Source organism: Falco rusticolus, chromosome Z, assembly GCF_015220075.1.
Source record: "Falco rusticolus isolate bFalRus1 chromosome Z, bFalRus1.pri, whole genome shotgun sequence".
Taxonomy (NCBI): Eukaryota; Metazoa; Chordata; class Aves; order Falconiformes; family Falconidae; genus Falco; species Falco rusticolus.
In genome coordinates, this window is record NC_051210.1 from 66,159,687 (window position 1) to 66,179,216 (window position 19,530).

General features: G+C 36.1%; 1 protein-coding gene across 1 annotated transcript in view; it reads right to left on the minus strand.

Moving 5' to 3' along the window:
* Nucleotides 1-19,530, minus strand: part of NDUFS4 (NADH:ubiquinone oxidoreductase subunit S4) — a 48,259-nt gene that overhangs the window by 964 nt on the left and 27,765 nt on the right. Inside the window, exons 3-4 of the mRNA XM_037373720.1 lie at nt 7,948-8,120; nt 3,593-3,666 (exon numbers count right to left, since the gene is read on the minus strand). Coding sequence (XP_037229617.1) covers nt 3,593-3,666; nt 7,948-8,120 — 247 coding nt within the window. The remainder of the gene's footprint in view (nt 1-3,592; nt 3,667-7,947; nt 8,121-19,530) is intronic.

Here is a 19,530-nt window from a genome sequence, read left to right on the forward strand (position 1 = left end):
TGTCTTTAGCTGCAACACTTCACTCAAAGTTGAGATACTTGAGTTGAAGCTAGATGTGGTTAAGTATGCAGTTTTAACTGTTACTAATAAGATGATACTTTTCTTCCTTAGTTTTAAAATAAAAACTTGTAGAGTTCTTAAAAGTTTTAACATATATATGAATTTTTACATTTATGTCCACAGAAAACACTCAAGATACACCTACATGTCAAAACATGATTTGTAACATACACAAGTTGTCTTGTCACCATGCCTCAATTTTGTGTATTCAAAAATGTCACACAAACATTTTCTTCATGTTTATTAGGCTGGATCAACATTCATTTCCAAGTTAACTATTCTTTGCAAGAAATACTGGAATAGAGGTTTTAAAAACATGCTCTTTCCATCTGAGCGAGCACTGGCTTTTGCCTTCTGTTCCAATTAAAAATATAAGCTTGAGTAAACAGCCAGAACTAGATCCAGAGACAGACATTGGTATTGCAACATTTAGCATTGTAACACCTAACTTTGAGACACTGGCTTCTGGAATGGATCTGTAGCCCCAAGTTATTGCTTCATCTTTTTATAGACTAGATCGAAAGGAGCTGAGTGCCTCCAAAAGAGATTCACAACAGCCAGCACAATGACTTGGGCTGCTATAGCTGTCCAAAATCCACAATGTTAGTTACGTCTAACTTTGGATTGCAAAAGGCTACAGTATGTGATAAGGTTTTACACTCTGGAACAGTCTCTTTGAGTTAGGCACCTTCAGTTGTTCATGACAGAGAGCAGAGGTCACTTTTACAAAAATACCACAACAGTGGGGGAGGTTGTTCTTGCCCAGAACCCTGGCATACAAGCCAAGTAGATGAAAAGCAGATTTAATTGTCTCTGGAAGTACACCCTCACTATCTGACTAAAGGTTATTGTGGAGTAGAAAAACTCTACATACTTGTTACTAAAGCTGTATGTTTTTAAAGAACGACCTTGGTGACAGGACAAAAAAGGATTTAGGCCGACAGGCTATAGTTTTAATTTCATTCAGTTAAAAGGGGTTCCTCCTTGCCTTGTCTTCAGACTATCGTCAGCTAACATATTTTGGACAGAGATCTCTCCCATTACTGTATTCAGTGCTGTTACTCCTACATTAAAAAAACCATCAGATGGAGCAGGCATAAAAAGATAGTTTGCCTCACATTCCTGAAGTTCTTAGGTGAGAAAGAACTCTTAGGTTTCCCAATCATATCAAAATACCTGAAATACCTAGGATTTGCAGAAATTGAACTTGAGGTTCTTAAGGAATTTTGTAACGGAAAACTTGGGTGGTTCATACAGGAAGGACAGAGGTAAATATTTGTGTTCTTAGATTTAGACATGTTTCAATAGCACATCAGTTTAGAACCTAAGTTCTACTGTAAATGTGTGCCTGTTTCTCATTTTTTTCCAAAAGCAGAACTAAATACTGTGATTTTTATTTCCAGCTACATCTGATACTGCAGCTATTACTATAGAAAATACTATGCACATATCATATGCATAAAACTAAGCCACCTTATATAAAAATGGAATAATAATTTAGGCAAGCCAGTATCTGCAGAAAGGTTTGGTGCATCTCGACTATGGTACAAGTAAGGGTGCTAGGTAAGTGAATATTGAACTAATTATATTAATACTTAGTTTAGTTGGCAGAATTTCTCTGCAGTTTTCCTGTGCAATGGAGATTCATTACTAATTCAGTGAAGGCATAAATTTTCTGCACTGAACAAATAAAGTATTTTACCTGAATCTGCATTTCAAAAGGACAAAATATGTCATATCTTTGGACATGTTATAAGTAGCTCATTAACATAGTGATACATAGGCCAGGATTCTTTTTTTTTTCTTATAGTCTGAATTTCCCAATAAGTGGAAATAGTGTGAACAATACTAAACACAAAGAAGCATAAGTAAAGCAACAGCAGATTCTCCAAAATTTATTTCTTCACAAAAGATTACAAAATACTATTGGAATTGCACAGTGACTGGTATATCCAATACAAACATGATGATCCTACTAATTTCTTAGTGAATACAATTTAATTTTCAGTAAAATTAAGACTATTAAGTTTAAAAAAATCCATTTAAAGAGGAACAGAGGAATTCAATACTAGCTTTTATCGTTAAAAAGTGCAAATAAATTGCACATTAAATGATTTAGATTCTTAATTGTAGAAGCTAATGGACTTACCCTGTTTGGGTGTACAGCTTAAGCCTTCTAACAACTTTGCACGATTTGGCCTGACCAAAAAACTTCACTACCTGTCTACCCCAGACTAAATATAGTTGAAAGCTGTAGACCACAGGTAAGAAGACTTCTGAACAAGTTTGCACTCCATGTGCATTATTCCTGCCTTTAACTCAGTGCAATTAATCTCCCTCACATCCATAAGCACTAAGCATCAAGCCTAGCTCTTTAAGGAAAACTGAACTGATTTAAAAAAAAAAAAAATGCAGTGAAAAATTCATACCAACACATAGAATGACTGCTGAATATTCAAAAGGCTGAGATTATGCGTACGTAATTCTGTCAGAAAATGCAAGTCTGAATAACCAAGTAAGTTTACAGATACAGTCCTTCTGCTACACTATTAGTACTAAAATTATTTAAGTAATGATACTGGCTTTACTCTCTTTCTCAAATATGATCATCAAGTGTAAATGTTTAGACTTTAGTACTGTACTTTGTAAGTAACATGTAACTTCCTCGATCTACAACTTCCTCAAGGGGAGCAGTTGAGGGGGAGCTGCTGATCTCCTCTCGACTGGTGACCCGTGACAAGAGACAAGGAAATAGAATGAAGCTGTGTCAGGGGAAGTTCAGACTGGACATTAGAAAAGCTTCTTCACCAAGAGGGTGGTCAGTCACTGGAACAGGCTCCTCAGGGAAGTCGTCATGGCAACAGGCCTATCAAGAGTTCAAGAAGCATCTAGAACACACTCTTAGTCATATGGTTTAGTTTTAGGTAGCCCTGCGATGAGCAGGGAGTTGGACTTGATGATCCTTATGCTCCCTTCCAACATGAGATACTCTGATTCAATGATAAATCCATTCTGCAACATGGCCAAAACTAAAGTCCAACATAATTACTTGGTAGTCACTTAATTTTAGTTTTTCTGATTATCAAACACTTACAAGGGTTCTGACAGTCTTTCCTTAACTAGAATTCAGATGCTCATGTCAAGCCTTCATGCAAAAATTTAACTGCCATATAGCTGGGACCTGCAGCTTGGGATAGTTTTGAAGTATTAATATTGATTTTCCTCCGAGAGTTAAGCAAGGCTCAGTTCTTATTCAAAACACAGATACTTGCTTTATTTTTGCAATAGTAATGCTAACAGGCTGGAACACTTATCCAGGAAGTGAAAGGCCTAGATTCATGCCTTCAGTGCCCTTGGAAACATTCGGCCCCATTTTCCTCCTCCTCAAGCAGAGCACTAATGGTCTGCAGATTTTGCGGAACAGAGGGAAGATACTTTATCCTGTACTTTTTCTGTTGTTAATGCTTCGAAATCAAGATTGCCTATAGAAAGTTGAATCACTCACACCCAACCTGTACAATACATAACGTACCATTTTTTTCAGCAAAGGCAATGGCATCTTCTTTAGTAGAGAAAGTAAGAACCATGTTGGATAAAGGATCAGCGCTGTAAGAAAATCACATGACAAATTTTAAGCAAATTTGAAATAAAAAAAAACTGTATCTGTATCTCAAATGCTAGTCAAATGCTGTATGTACGCCACCTCACAAGGCATTCAAAATCTCTTTAATTATTTCTGGGATTAACCTTTTTTTCTGTAGGGTATTGTTTCATCCTTTCAGTCTGTTAACCTCCCCTCCTAACTCCTTGCAGAAATTATTGTGTTAAGTTTTTTATTAGACAAATATATCTAACCACCTGCTGAGGTTATAATATCTGCTCTGCAACAATCTTTTTCTTTTTAAAGCTTTGTAGTGCCTCTCTTTTTGGAAGGTCAGGAGGCTTAAGGTAGTTTTGAACATTTCAAGGAGACCTGGAGTCTGTAGAGCAGCTAGGAGAAAAATAATGTTATACAGAAAAGAGCAGAATATCAAAAGTGAGCAGAACAGGAATCAATAAGAGACTGAAAAGTACATTACAGAAACTCAGGAGTTCAGCTTGGCTGAGGTCACATGACCTCCACAAATTATTCCAGTGCAGCACACTGACCGCAGGCCACCACTGAACAGAAAGTTCAAAACCACAAACTGCTAGCTAACTAACTACACAGTGGTTAGTTTTAAATGATCAGCTATTCCTCACCTGCATTTCTGAAAGAAATCAAACAGCAAAAACCTTTCTGAAACAAACTGAAAACTCAGTTTAAAAAATACACTGCATTTGTTGTTACAAAAGCTCAATTTACGAACAGTGACAAGTGATGAAAAAAATAGGCTCTAAAAATTAACCTACAAAACTTCTAGAAAATAAGATACTGGTTGTAGCAGCACAATGATTAGATAATGCTTCCCTGAAACAACACTGCACATGAGCCTGGGAGACAACTGGGAAGACAAAACCAAACTGCAACAGATTACTGAAGGAGCTGCCTCTCAACTGTTCTCTCTCTGAAGCTAGAAGGTAAATGAAGAGAAAAAGCAACCAAAGCTACACTGAACTCTCTACAATAAAGGACAAAGCCTGTGACTGGAGGAGGGGGAGGGAAAAAGGGGGAATCTAGCTTCCAGCAAAGACAACAATGTAATTTTATCTGATGTACACATGGGAAAATGGAGTTCACTATATATCCAATATATTCCCCAAGAAAAAAAAACCAAAACACAACAAACACAAACAACAAAAAAACAAAACCAAAAAAACCCCAACAACAACAAAAAAACAGCATACAGGCAGAAATTACACTTTCACAAGCCATTAAGATGGGTTCTCTTGAAGACATTTAAAGATTTCTCTTACAGAGCAGTAAGGAGAATTAGGAACTAAGAAATAGTCCATGACATGAACAGTGGAGAATCAAGTGACCCAAACTGCAATATCGTGACAACTTTTGCTTTTTGTCCTTCTCTTCCACAGCTGGGGTTGTAAAACTCTTCTCAACACTACTAAGTGGAAACAAAGAAGTTTAAGTCTTATGTGTAGTGAGGGACCACTGCCTGTTCAGTACTGCAAGTCTGGTGAAAACCTTACAGGACAGAGGTAGTTTGAATATGAGGATTGTGCAGAAATTATTTGTTCTGTTTTCATATGGGATCATCTTTCATTCAACCTAAATACAGATTTTTGATTTCTTCCCATAAATGAGCTATCCACGTGTTTAAGTTTGGATAATCTGTAAGCAAACTGGAGTTCTGGATGGCCAGCATCACATCCTGATAGCGTCAGCAACAGCAGTGCTGCAGGATGTGCAATGACTGCCCTAAACTGTCTTATCAGTCACAGAGATTCCAAGTTTCGTTCTCTTATGACATCTTGTACAATTGAAACCATGTATTTCCCATGTTCCTTCATTTACAGCTTTATATTAAAAGACGTACTCAAGAACTATCCGTAGGCATTCCCGTAATGAAACTGCCTAATTAAAAAAAAAAAAAAATCCATGAGTCCATTTTATTTTGATCTAATGCTGGATTATTTCCACAGAAACCTATATCCAAGAAACAACAAATGCAACAAAAAAAGCAAATGAGACTGTAAAATGATACAAGTATAGCAAAGACCTACAGGTAAGCAAGTACATTGAGTTCAGAGGAAAAGGGATCTAATCTCCAGACTCTAAAGGGCTCTAAATCACTAATCCCATTACATTATTCAAGAGTGAATGGGAAAACTTCTAAGAATTGTTCTTTGCAGAAATTAAATCTGAAGAGAAGAAACTCTTCTTAGGTATTTCTCAGTGCTCAATGGTAATTTGAAATTACTAGAATGACCACTAATAGTTTTTGCAAAAATCCCTTAAAAATGAACAGATACAAACTAGTTTAAAAAGCTCTTAACCTAGCTGTGTCAATTCTCAACACAGCACTTGCTTTTGACCTACCTGGAGTTTGCTTACACAGGAAATATTTCTTTCCCTACTCCAAAATAAAACCACATGCAGAGATGGATTAGTTCAAAACAGTCATTCCTTTTTTAAATTCCCACAGTAAGATCACTCCAGGACAATTTAACATACAGGTAAGCCCTTAATACCAGGGCTCATTTTTCTAGGTCATTTATTTAGCACAAATGGTTATAACTGTTAGAAAGGTTAAAAGCATTTGTTTTGGCTGAGATGATGCAAAATCCCACACATAAAATAATTTGTCTGGGGAGGTTAAAGACAGCTGAAAAGCAAAAGGAGATCAGAAGAAAAGTTAAAATTCAAACTGAACCAAAGCAGATTTTAGTAGCACCTGCTAAAATGTTACATCTGTGCAGTGGTGTTTACACCACCATACTTCAGTGGCTAGACACTTAGGGGGCACACAAGTCGGGAGGGAAAGGTGTATTGCTGGTCAACAGTCTATTACTTCATTAATTTAGGCCCCATGAAACAACAACCTGGTCATTACTTGTTAAATGTAGCCATCTTCAGCAGGTGAGTCACCCAAGGCATACATGTATTAAATCACTGAACTCTTATCCTCTGAAACAACAATTTAAATACGCTTAAGATGAAATGGTGAAAAACCCCCAAGACATGCTTGAAATGAGGTCATTGTTATATAAACGCTTATAGTTTTAGAACAGCTATTTTAACAGACTGTTTAAATACAATTAGTAAGTTAATTCATATTCAGTATTTTTTCACGTCTAATGACAGTTGAGCTTGGCTTCCCTAGTACTTTGCAATACTGATACAACTGAGATGTTCCAGGTTGTGAGTCTTTTCAGTTTTTTACAGGAAACCAACATAACAGGAAGACTTGATTTCAGCATTATTCTGAATATTTCTGGATACATTTATTTTATAAATATGTTTAAAAAGTAAAAAAAAAATATATTAAAAAAAAACGTTCTGTGACTGGACTTAGAATGTATCAAAAAATGTCCTCAAATTATTTAATAATTAAAGTTTTAAGTTTTTTTTCATGTAATTTTGTATTCTTTCATTGTAAGCACTAATATGATTGCAGACAGAAATTTTCAATACATGTTGTATCCTTTCTGAAGTTTAAACAATATTCTCTAGTGGCTATTTTTTGTTTATGTAGAATAATTAACTTTTCTGAATATGCCTCAAACAAAACAGCTTCAAATCAAAACCACAACACTGTCAGAAGAATTACTAGTGTAGCCCTCACAGTTTACAGGAATTCTAAGTACACTGTAAAATGTAGGTAGTACCTTTATATAAGGAAAAAAGAATTAAAAATTAGCTGCATCCAAATTGTACTTATGGCTCCAAATTATAGCATTTTTAGCTAAGATTAGTAGTTTTCTGAGTTCTGGCATATTTAAGAGTTTTTACTGCTAATATTAGCAACACTGAAACAAGCAGTGTAATATTTTAAATATGTTTGGTTTGGTTTTTTTTTAAATTAGGTATGGCTCCATTTCAGATCTTCAGGATATTTATAAAATTATGTAAAAAAAAAATAATTCAGATTTTATGTTTAACCAAATTTAAAAGACCCAACTGTACAGCTGAGGAGGATTTACTGCTTCAGCTAACAAATAATCTTCTTTCCCTGATGCTGCCATACAGTAACATCACTGCAAATGTAATTGTTCACATTTCTTGTTGTTAACACTTTTTTCAAACTCTTCCAGATGATGCTGGGAGCTAAAATCTTTTAAACATAACAGATCATTAATCACATGACTAAATAACCCAAGCACTTGCCGTAAGAACTGTTAAAACACAAGTAGATTTACAGGTAGGAAGGATAGTTCAAACTTAACATTTATATGAACCGTAAGAGCCAAATATAGAAGAAAAATATTTCCCATTCAGTAACTACTCACGTAGATGCCCAGCCCATTAAAGGGTTCTCCCAGCGCTCTCTGTTATCAAATTCCATCTTCCATTTCTTTGTATTGTTAACTCCTGCCTGCATTGCATTACGCGCTGGAACAAAAATGTGAACTTTTCTGGTTTTGATGTGCTCATCTGGAACACCAGTTAAAGCAGTGATATCCTATGAAAAACACAAGGGAACTTGTTAAAAAAGGGTTCATGTAAAAGGCTTGTAAAATAACACTGCTTACGCTTTTTACATAATTTCATGCTTAATTTTTTACATAATTTCATGCTTAATTTTTAAAGTTCCAAATAAAGAAAAAAAATTTCAAACAAGTATGTTACGAGTCCAGTTGTAAAAAAAGTGAAGCTGATAGATGCTGGGGCTGCTATCACCCTACTTCCCCTGGCTGAATTAAAATTTTGCATGGATCAGCTACCTGAACATACTCATTTCCCTGCTACGGAACTGCTAGTGTCAGAGAAGGGACAGGACATTCCCTCCCATCCTCTGACCACAACTGCGAAGTCAGGACTGCTCCAACTGGCACCAGTTAAAGTAAATGTGGAGATGTGTCAACTCTTCTTTCACCCTTAAAGAAAATACTGGAGCACAGACTGAAATGACAAATCCTGGAATTTTACATTAACATTAGGAGCCTGAATTTCATAGGAGCAGGGCTATTTACCAAATTCCTAGCTAGCCTACTACGTGCCACAGCGTAAGCTCTTTCACTCAGACAGAAGTCTGTATGTTATTAAGAGGCACCGACATCCACACTGACCCCAGAAGCTATGCTTAGCATGAAGGAAGAAGAGGCAGGAGGTTCTCTTCTGCACAATATTCTGTTGACTGAGACTGCAGAGCAGGTACTAGAATCCAGCTCTCTTAATTCTCTAACCATTAGTTATTCTATAAAATTGACTCCCTTTTGTTTCAAGCTACGAGTATCAGCTTTTTACAGTCAATTCTTCTCTTGATATTCACGATTAAGAGAGGAACATTGATACTGGTAACATTCATCAGCATTTTTGTGAAGGACAAAAGGATTCAAGGGATTCCAACCTTCAAAGACACAAAAGGGCTCGTAACATTGCACACAGTCAGTAGTAGGATGCCCTCCTCTATTAAGGCTTGGCTTGTGACTCAACAAATAAACTTAACAAAGATTAAAATTGAAGGATCACAAAACCAGCATAAAATATTAACTGACTAACAAAGAATAAGATAGGGAAAAACTTCACAAGAACTGCTGTGAAAAATTACCCTCAGCAGCATCTGGTATAATCAAAGTGAACTTTCTTGCTAAAAACTAAACAGTAATTACATAAAATTAACCTGTCATTTCACCCTAGTAGAGTAAAGAGTGAAATCAAACATCAAATCCATCTCTAAGAATGCTAAACTGCTCCTGTTCCTTACATACTTAAAAGGCCAGTGGGAGCTCCTCGGTCTCCTTTCTTGCCCTTCGCTTCCCTTCTCCCTCCAGGAACAAATAGTAAACTGGCAAAAGTCAAAAAAAGTGCAGCAAAACGTTGGACATACTGAACTCGTCTCACCAGGACTGCCATGACTTGAATTAAAAGCCAAACAAGTTTAAATAAAACACTGTCGCTTTTAAATGTCTGCAGCTACTAACTTTCTGGGATTTTGTTTTGTGGCAAACTTGAAAGCTCTTGGTGCTGTCACCAGATCATCCTTTGAAATGAGGCAAGTGTCATTTTTTTGTTTTACTTCAGAAAATAGATTTTGGGAGATAGTCTCTCTAAACTACAAAACAGAGCAAGTTTAAAGCATGTGACTTGTATTTGCAATTAGAACAGCAGGAGAAACAAACAAGCATGCACGTTTAATTTTTCAATGTCTGACATTTCTACAAAGACTACCAAAAGAAAGCGTCAAAATATCTTAACAATTCCATTATAAATGCTTTCATTAGGACCGAGTAATGTTTATTTTTAATGAGTCTAGCAGTGATACGAAAGAGAAACGTGAATAGTCACTGCAATGTTGCAACATGTATGTAAAATATCTCCTGACAGACTGGCATTTCTGACTGCTGAAGCTTAAACCACAGTTTTGGAAGGAAATAGCTTAAAGTTTTCTTATTTGAATTGGCAAAGTGCTTTCTTTAACAAAAAAGGGGGTTTTACCTGCAGTAAAGTTTGGCAGGGGTTCAATGTTTCAGCTTGCCTGTTTATAGGAACAGGCTACTATATTAGCCTTTATTTCTGTATTAAACAAGCATGCATATCTAGAAAACATACGAATATTCACAAAAATTTTGTTTTTTCCCCCCTCTATCTGCTACAGGCAAAAATTCTAGGTTTGTTATCGAATACCTCCAAATGTGCAAGCTTCAAAGTAGCTCAGAATAATGGTATTCTTAACTACTATTATTCTCAGCAATTCATGCTTCAGATTTAGAGGGTTTTGAATTCTTCCAGAATTATCTGGAATTATTAAAATAAGATACTACATGAAATAACATTACCGACATATATAATTTCCTCTTTTGAAGCCTCCACACCAGAGAACCATAAAAATACTACCTATTAGTGTACACAGAACACAATCTAAAGAGAGCATTAAAAAGCAGCAAATGCTGTATTTATGAGGCAACCATAGAAAAGAAATGCCTAGACTTGTTCATCTGAATGAAAATAAAACCAAAACCCCAGACAAACCATAAGTTCCTTCAAGCCATGGTTTTTTGGGCACTCAGTTGGCTCCAAATCAAAGTTATTTCACTAACAGTACAGGATTCATCCCATTAAAAAAATCTTTTCAAGTTGAAAACTAAAATATCTACATGGTGTTGCTAGCTCTTCACACTTTGATTCATTATAGCTAAAGTTTCCATGCCTTCTGGGAATCTAGCAATCGTTTATTGATATCTTCCCTGTTTTAAAGCTGGCAATTGAACAGACAGTTGTTAGGACAATGAGTTTCTGGTTTCTGAAACCCAAGTTGTCCTGACATAAAATCACTGGTTATGCTTGCTGTAGACATGTAAGGTACTGTAGCATAGCTGAGCTGTTGCCAAAGATATGGAATAAAAAGGCTTGGCATCTATCACATACTTGACACCTAAAGAGCACAGAAGCTCTAAAATTCCTATTCCCTGTAGGCGCACTCTTAGTCTAGACAAACTGATTTCTCACACTTTTAAAATGCATTACAACACTCTATTGTGATCATTTCATCCACACAGCTCCAGCAAGTGACAGAAGAACCTGTCCTTTAAGCGACATTTCAATGGGCTAAAGCTCCCACTCCAAGATGCCATTAAAACAATATAATACTTGAAAAGAACTATGCTGCACTGGGTTGAACTCTTTACTGTGTCTTCAGTGCTTTGTTCTGAGTTCAAGTTCTCATTGAAACTACCTGTGAACCAACTTTCCAAAACAAAGATTTTTTGACAGCTGGTTTCACATTACTATCTCTTTTTTTTTTTTTTTCTTTTCCCTAAAGTGTTCCTTACTGAATTTTGCCACATTAGCATATTAAAATATTAGTGAGGTGTTCAGCACTCAAAATTCTAAATAATAAGGTGACAATATAAAAGACCTAAGATTTGAACTGTACAGGTTCGCTTTACTAGAAATTAACAATCCTGCTTCACATTTTAAGGCAGGCTATCATCTAAAAGGTGCATTCTGACATTATATTTTTCTTAATATACATAGTGTGTTGTTTCTTTTAATAGCAACCTCTGAATTTCTTTGTAATTCAAAAAAACCCAAAATACTCATTTTGAAACATTTTGGCTCTTCCTGGAATAAGCTCAGAGGGATGAAACACTTTTTTTAAACTGCAGAAATCACATCAAATTGCTTACAAATGAAGATAAGGGGTTTTCTTTATTATAACTTACACTGCTATCTATGAATGCTTGCCACGGTGGAAAGTAAAGCTGTTCTAGGAAGAGCAATAAGAAATTATAAACGTGCTATACAGCAGTGAGAAAAACTGGTTCACGGAGGCAGTGTCAATGAAAGCAATATTCAGCATGAAGATGACTTTTAAAGGAAATGAGAATTTCCTTCTTTTAAGTACTCTACCAATAGCACACATTCCAAAGGGGACAATAAACGGAATTCTATCATTCAAGGGAAAAAGACCAATGATTGAAAGAATCTCTGAAAACAAATGTTTTTGAACAAATGGGTCAGGTGTGCATAAAGGTGTCATGTTTCTCCTAGGACATTTCTTTCCACTGTAGACAAAACCTGTACATAACCACTACCAACTATCTACTGTTTAGCATCCCCCTCCCTCTTTTTTTTTTTAATAAAGGAAACAGGGAACAAGCAATGGGAAGTTGATGTCAAAACACAGAAAAACCTCCCAGCAAGCTTCCAGCAACCACCCAGGATTTAGAGTCTTGCTAGCTGCTCTCTTTTCAATACCAGAATTTCACACATTTCAATGACCATTATGACTTCAAAGAATCAAATTTTCATCATTGTCCGTCATCTGCCGGTTGATTTGTATAAAGGAGTTCTTCTGCATGCATTCCAGACAAAGGACTCCTTACTTTCGTGGCTATATATCAAGTTTAAAAGTTCTGTTTGTGACAGTTGTGTCTGTGGTAAATTAGGGTAACACTGAAGGAGTGCAGCTGCCCTGCAGGAACCTCCTTTCTGGCATCATTTCACTTAAATAAAAACTGAATAATTAGCTTCTGCCTTTATTAAACCGCAAAAATGCCACTGGCCTTAGTAATTACTTCCGGTTGCCCCACCTACTTAACCTCAATAGTTTACACTTGTTAGAAAGGAGGAGAAGTTTTCTGGAGCTTACAACAGCTTGCTCTCTTCCCCACCCCCAACATGTTTTACAAGACTAAGTGCATAAAGTTTCACTATAAATTAATGTTGCAATACACTTTCTTTAGTAGCTGTTATATCAAAGCACAGAACATCTTGCATAATACCCACAAAATAGCTGCCGTGAAAGGGACTTTTTATGTAGTGTGCTCAGCTGCTTAGGCTGCAAGTCAGGATGAGAACATTTATGTCTCTACACTTCAATACGGTGTTTTTGAAACAAATGCAAGAGAACAGAATCTACTATGCAAATTGTCAGTGGAAAAATGGAGCAAAACGAACTAAATGCGGTCAGACAACATTTCTCTAACAGCTACAGACATAACAAGGGGAAAAAAGCATATCTGCCCTTAGGAAACTCTGTATTACACAGAACAGAGTTTTCTTTCAGGTTTCACAATCATTTTGCATTATCACAGTAATTTGTGAACAACATGGTGTTACCCGTAACATGCTCTCCCACCTAACCATCCTGCAGAACGATTAATAAAGATGTGAGAAAAGCACTGAAAGAACCCTATTTTAAGGAGACAGGATTCAACGATAATAATGACTGCATGATAGCTTCTACTTAAGAGTATCTCCTTCCATAGGCAGTTTTGCAGAAATCACTGAAGAGAAACTGGAAATGAAGAAAACGATATGCTGAAAAGTGGGTCTAACAGAAGGAGATACTGTCACAATACTGGAATCCACATAAGTCTATTACAATACTTTTTAGATTACTGACTGTCATTATGTAAAGGTGTTCTCAGAGTCCTAAACAGTCCAACATCCGCCAGCGCTGCTAGCTTCAGCAAACTCTATTCATCAGTTTGTGTTTCACAGCTGAGGAGATACTACTTTAACAGCCATGATAGCTAAACATTTGCTGCTGTCGCAAAGCCTCCTTGAGAACTTCCCTGTCATCCCACTGCACAAAGGCTCACTCCACTTTCCCAACAATATTGTGCATGCCCAATACTATTCCATGCTGATTGCATGACTTACTACAAACACAATGGCATAACACATCCCACAAGCACATTAAACTAACATCACCTGGATTTGTTCAGAGAGAACGTGATAGAACAGTAAACAGGAATAACTGACTGGATTTCTAAAAATCCCAGGTGCTCTCCACAAATTGGAACATGACTTCACACTAGTAAGTAGAAAACTTCCTGCTTACTAACTCTTCTTTCTCATCTTAAAACAGTTTCATTATAGTCTGCATTACATTCCCAAATTTCATATCCATATTCGTCTTCTGCAAAAGAAAGACTGTATTTATAAAAGCAATTAATGGTAAAAGTTATGGCAAAAGTTGCTGATCTGTGCTTTTGTTATTTTAAACCACAATACTAAAAATAAAACAAAAAATCTCAGATTTCGCACCTCAGTGCTCTGCCAAGCCTCAAAACGGAGAGGTGTTTTTCTTGACAAACATGTGACAAATACCAATCATTCAGCTTGCATTCTTCATGGACAGGTAAACAACATTTTAGAAATTTAAAAATGAAACAGTCAAAACACTTAAGTCCCACTTTCAGCACAGATAGATATTTCATGCTTAGTATACTTTTTCTGCCAAGGAATAATCAAAGAGCAAGACAAAATGATTATTTGATTATTAATCATGTACGGGTTTTTTCCTGTAACAGTATGTCTTAGTTTTGTAAATGTTGTCTGGGTAAATACTATGAAATTAAAGAGAAGAGGAACCAAATATCTGGGTCTACACTTCAGAGCTTCTCCATATGACCGAAAGTAAGAAATATTAAGAATATTAAATGGAGAAAAGTAGGTGCAGTCAAGGGAGAGCAATAGATTTCATACAAACAGATTGACATTGCTAGTAGTAGTCATCAGAGACTTAAGTGTGGTCATGACATTCTTCAAATTAAGGAGATTATACACAGTGGGCTTATCTTGAACAAGGTGGGGGAAAAAAAGTCTTAATTACTTACAGCAGATATTGTAGAATACTTTTTCTTGTAACACAGCAAGATTTAGAGGGAATGTATTTTCTAGAACCCATTCAAAGTGTATGTAAGCAAACCTTTTGCTTACACACAAATGTCTGAGATTTTTTTACTACCCGTAAGGCAGTTTTCTACAGTGCACAACTTTCAAGCATTCTCCAAGAACTTCACAATCTTCAGATTAAAAAATGTGCAAAAAAAAAAAATCAATTAAATTAAGAGTAAGACTACAGCAGAGTTTTTAGACCTTAAACTATCAAATAAAAGGAGAGGCAGTTTTAGTTTTTCTACATTTAGAAAGGAGATAACTGGTTGAATATAGCTGATATAATTGAAATAATCTGATTCCGCTTAGAATAATTTAGTTATGACAACACTCTGCTCCTTTACTACCATAAGCAACTGTTCTTAAATAAACTATTTCTCAGTTGGAAAACAAGCAGGCAGGAAGGAGCTTTAAAGGAAAGAAGACAAAGTACTAGCAGCTAGAGCCCACCAGACAGCATTGTACTGATTCCCCCGATTAGTTCATATTTGTATATGCTATTACATAAATAGTATATTGTAGCTCACCTCCAGTTCAGTGACGGTATGTTCTTTCAAACAAAATTTATTCAGATTGTACTTCTGATTATTTATGCTATACTCCTAACATAAGTCACAATAAGCAAACTGGCTTGCAAAGCTAAACATAGTATTTCAAGAACATCTAGGTGAATTATTCACTAAAGGTGACTCTTGAGCTTACAGTTATAAAATGTAGTTTTGCTGACGCAAAGCCTCAGCCTGCAGCTCAGCACGGGGTCTTCCATATCTTAAGCGAGAGCCAAAATTCAGGCTACTCTTGCACATTGGGAATAATTTTCTGTATTTTTTTTGTGTGTTTCTAATGCCACTTCAGTAAAGTCCTTATTTTTAACATTCACTAAAAGTTACCTATCTTTACAAAATAAATGATAAGCATACAACTTAAGTGATTTTTGTAAAGTTACTGTTTTTCAGGAATTCTGTCAGAAACAAGAAAATTAACAGTACTCATCTGCTTTATGCCTATTTGAAAACCTTACAAAGCTTCCTTTAAAGTACTCACTAAGAAATTTTGCAAGTAAGGCCCAGGTGGAATTCCCAAATACCAGCACCATTTGTTTCACCGTCTTCAGTTTTTGTAAGGAAGGGGTCTAATCTGTGTTAAATGTGTGGCTGGGGTGCCTTTTCTCAGTTTTGTGGAAAGGTCCCTTACCAGTTCAAGCTGCGAAGACCCAAGGAAGCATGATGTTCACAGCCCAGCAGCGAGCTGGGACAGTACTCACACAGCAGCAGTGTAATTAGTGCAGTGAAGCAGGAACACCTTGGCCAATTCATACTGTAATCTGGAAAGCAAATATCCTAAGGTCTGAGCTGCTGAGTTCAAATTTGGACGTAAAGTGCAGTCTTAAGATTTGAGAACTCTAGTAGTTTCCTATCATGAAACCATCAGAGACATTATCACTACATAATATGAAACATCCATTGTGAATTCATTTTAACTAGTCAAAAATCTCCCTGGGCTGGTAGCTACAGCAAAGAATACTATTTTTTGTTTTGTTTTTAAATTTCATTATTGTGCATTCTGGTGTTCTTTGCATTTCACCTCCCACCTCTTAATTCCCTATGTAATTATAACTGTGGAACATAATTTAATGGTTACAATTTAACAAACTGTTTAGGGTCTGGTTTATTTAAAAAAGACAATTCATCAAAGATGGGGGTGGATAAAAGGCAAAAAGTAGTGTTTCAAAGTTTTAACCTGACAATAATGTCACACTAGTGCATGGTCTGCTACTACAAACAATACCGAGAAACCCTGAGTTCATGTAAACGGATGCCTGCCTTCATGGTGATCTATGTTCTCTAGTCTTTACACCTCCTCTAAAAAGAAAGTGATTTCTGTAACAGATCTTTGCCACATAGTAACAAGTGGTATACAACACGGGAGAAAACCAGGAGCAAATCCCCAATCAAGAAACGGAAATTTAAAGCAACATTGCTATTGGTGCATGCTTTTTTAGAAGAAAAGTTTCCTTTAAGAAATTACAAGCCAGACAGACAGTAAGCTGTCCCTTACTCTAATGAAAGATGTAATGCTTCTGTGTAATATGCATGGCCTTTAAAAGTTGAAAGCAAGTGCTGAATAGTGTACATAACTTCCATACACAGCAGGTAGTGAACCAAGAAAGAACTGACACAGTTACCCACGTTAAAGAGATGCACAATAACAAACTGTATGCAGTGCTAGCATACTGAAGGTCTGTGCATGAGGGATGTTGCAGTTATTAACAGCTTAAATGTTCACTCTATTTTGTTAATTAGTGCATACAGCTTTTAAGCCTTAAAATGTGTTTTAGAAGGTTCTTTTCTAACAGTAACACAGTCATTATTCCCCAATGGATACAGGAATTGATGGGGTTTCAACTGTTTCAACATCATCAATAAAATACACAGCTTAACACCACTAGACAAAAACAGTTCCTTTAAATTCATCCATATGGTTGGTTAAAATAGAAGCTTTCTACAATCTTTTTCTAAAAAGCTGAAGCATAACTAGAATGTATTAGTGTTATTTCACAACCTGTTTTCAGTTCATTCTGCCTAGTAGTCTGTCCCTGTAATTTCTGCTTTGGCCTTTATATGCTTGGCCTTGAAGGTTATTTACACGACAGAAATCATGGTATTACACTTCCTGATAAAGTAGAGAGAAATCTGTCACCAATTAAATTCAGTGATTAGTTTTTCAGATTGAATTCAAATTTACATGTAGTGTATCTACATCTTTCCTTTCAGTTTTCTATTACTGTGAGGAAAAAATAAATAAAATCAAAGGATGCTACAATGTACAATTGTGTTTACTAAACAATGATAAAGTAAGACACTGTACTGGAAACAGACACTATGGAAGAAGATAACAAACTTCTGACTTAAAGAACCAGAATTAGTTGACTCAAGAAGGCTTTCAAATGGAGTGGAGATGGCAATAAAAAATGGAAAAAATAGTTATTTATTTTTATACAGGAATATATGTGTACATCTATAAAATCAATCTGTAAGGAAAAACTATCCACTTTTCACGTTTGTAATTGGAAATAATCATGATAGCCTTAACTTTTTTAAAACATTTGCAAAATAATTGTAACATCTTTAAAGAAATACTGTATTTGGTATGTCTTATCAGCATTTTGTAGAAATTCCTTATAGCTCAGCTTCTGCCTACTTGTTAACCCAGCTTTCAGGCTAACAAGTAATAGGATAAAATTTACTTCACCATCAAGCTGAGATGTTCTTTTGCACTACTTGTAAGCCACAACACATAAAAAGACTGAGCAATTTCCCTACAGTGCATGCTTCACAACACAAGAACTAAACTGCATACTAGAACCTCAACATCAGATGCTGCCTCCATGGCCCATGTCCCCACTTAATGCAGGTTAATGTTCCTAATCTGAGAAAGCAGCCATAAAAGCAGTTCAAAGATAGCTCATAAACAAGCCATCACAAACTGTAAGTGCATCTGGTTCCATTTCATCATTCATTTTCTGAGTAGAAAGACATAGTACTGCAGAAGAGCCTAGCTCTCTTGCAGTATGACTAAGATGTTCAACGATTCCCACAGGATTATGAGGATTTCTAGACAAGGAAAGTTTTTCCCTTCTGACTTGATAAAATTATTCAGCTAGAACTTCAGAACTAGAAACAGCTTTCAAGTCTGTACATAGAACTCTGTTAGTTAGGCTAGGATTTGTGTCTTAAATCTACAACTTAGATATGCTACAGAAGTTCAGAAAGACACATTGATTGAACTGCAAGCCCTCTACAATTAATTGTACATTCAGTATTCCCAACAGGACAAGAATTCATGTGATCTACAAAAATATTTCGTAACACGGGATACTAACTTGGGTGTTCAGATAATGGCATTGTATTATGAGAACATGAAAATACTATCTAGTCTTTAAAAAGCAAAACAGCTCCAGAAATTATGTTACTTCTTACTCCTGTTGATTACTAGACTGTATCAATGGCTTTTATTCTTTCTAGCAGATTAGAAACATTGCTTATATACTTTGACTTAAAAAAACAAGTATTTGCATGTTGAATAACCCTTCGGAAGCCAGACAAACTAAACATGGTACAATGACACTCCTTTAATTTGTTTGAGCAGCCACCGTAGCAAGCTCGTCAAAACCAGTATTCTTTGATAGAAAATTAAATACGGTGTCATGAAACAACAAAAAAAAAAAATCGCCTGCATACCCTTCAAAGAGACATATTCTTTGACCCGGTGCTCCAGACTAAAGCCTTGAAATTTTTGCACAAGAATGCTGCATGAAGGAAGCCCAGACAAAACAGACACTCGAGATGTTAGAAGGTTATGTAACCTCAATATCAGGCACTCCCCCTTCCAATACCCAGCAGAGATAGCACCGCCATGCACCAAAAGAGAAGGCTCTGAGACAAAGAAATCCAAATCCTTTACCCTGTCCTAAAACCAAAACAAACCTCCACAGGGATAAGAGTGCAATTGCTATCACTTATTCAACTATGTACCACTTCATACAAGGTTCTGGGCTACTTGCAACTTATGTAGTTTTCTAAACTGAAAAATAAAATTATCTCAAGCTGAACTTTAGAAATATAGCACTATTTATTGCTCTTAAAGGACAGCTGAAGGTGACGGCAATTTCTTTACTTGGACTGTCATAACTACAGAAACTTTATCGTGGAGAGTAACTTGTTGCCTGCAGCCATGCTTGC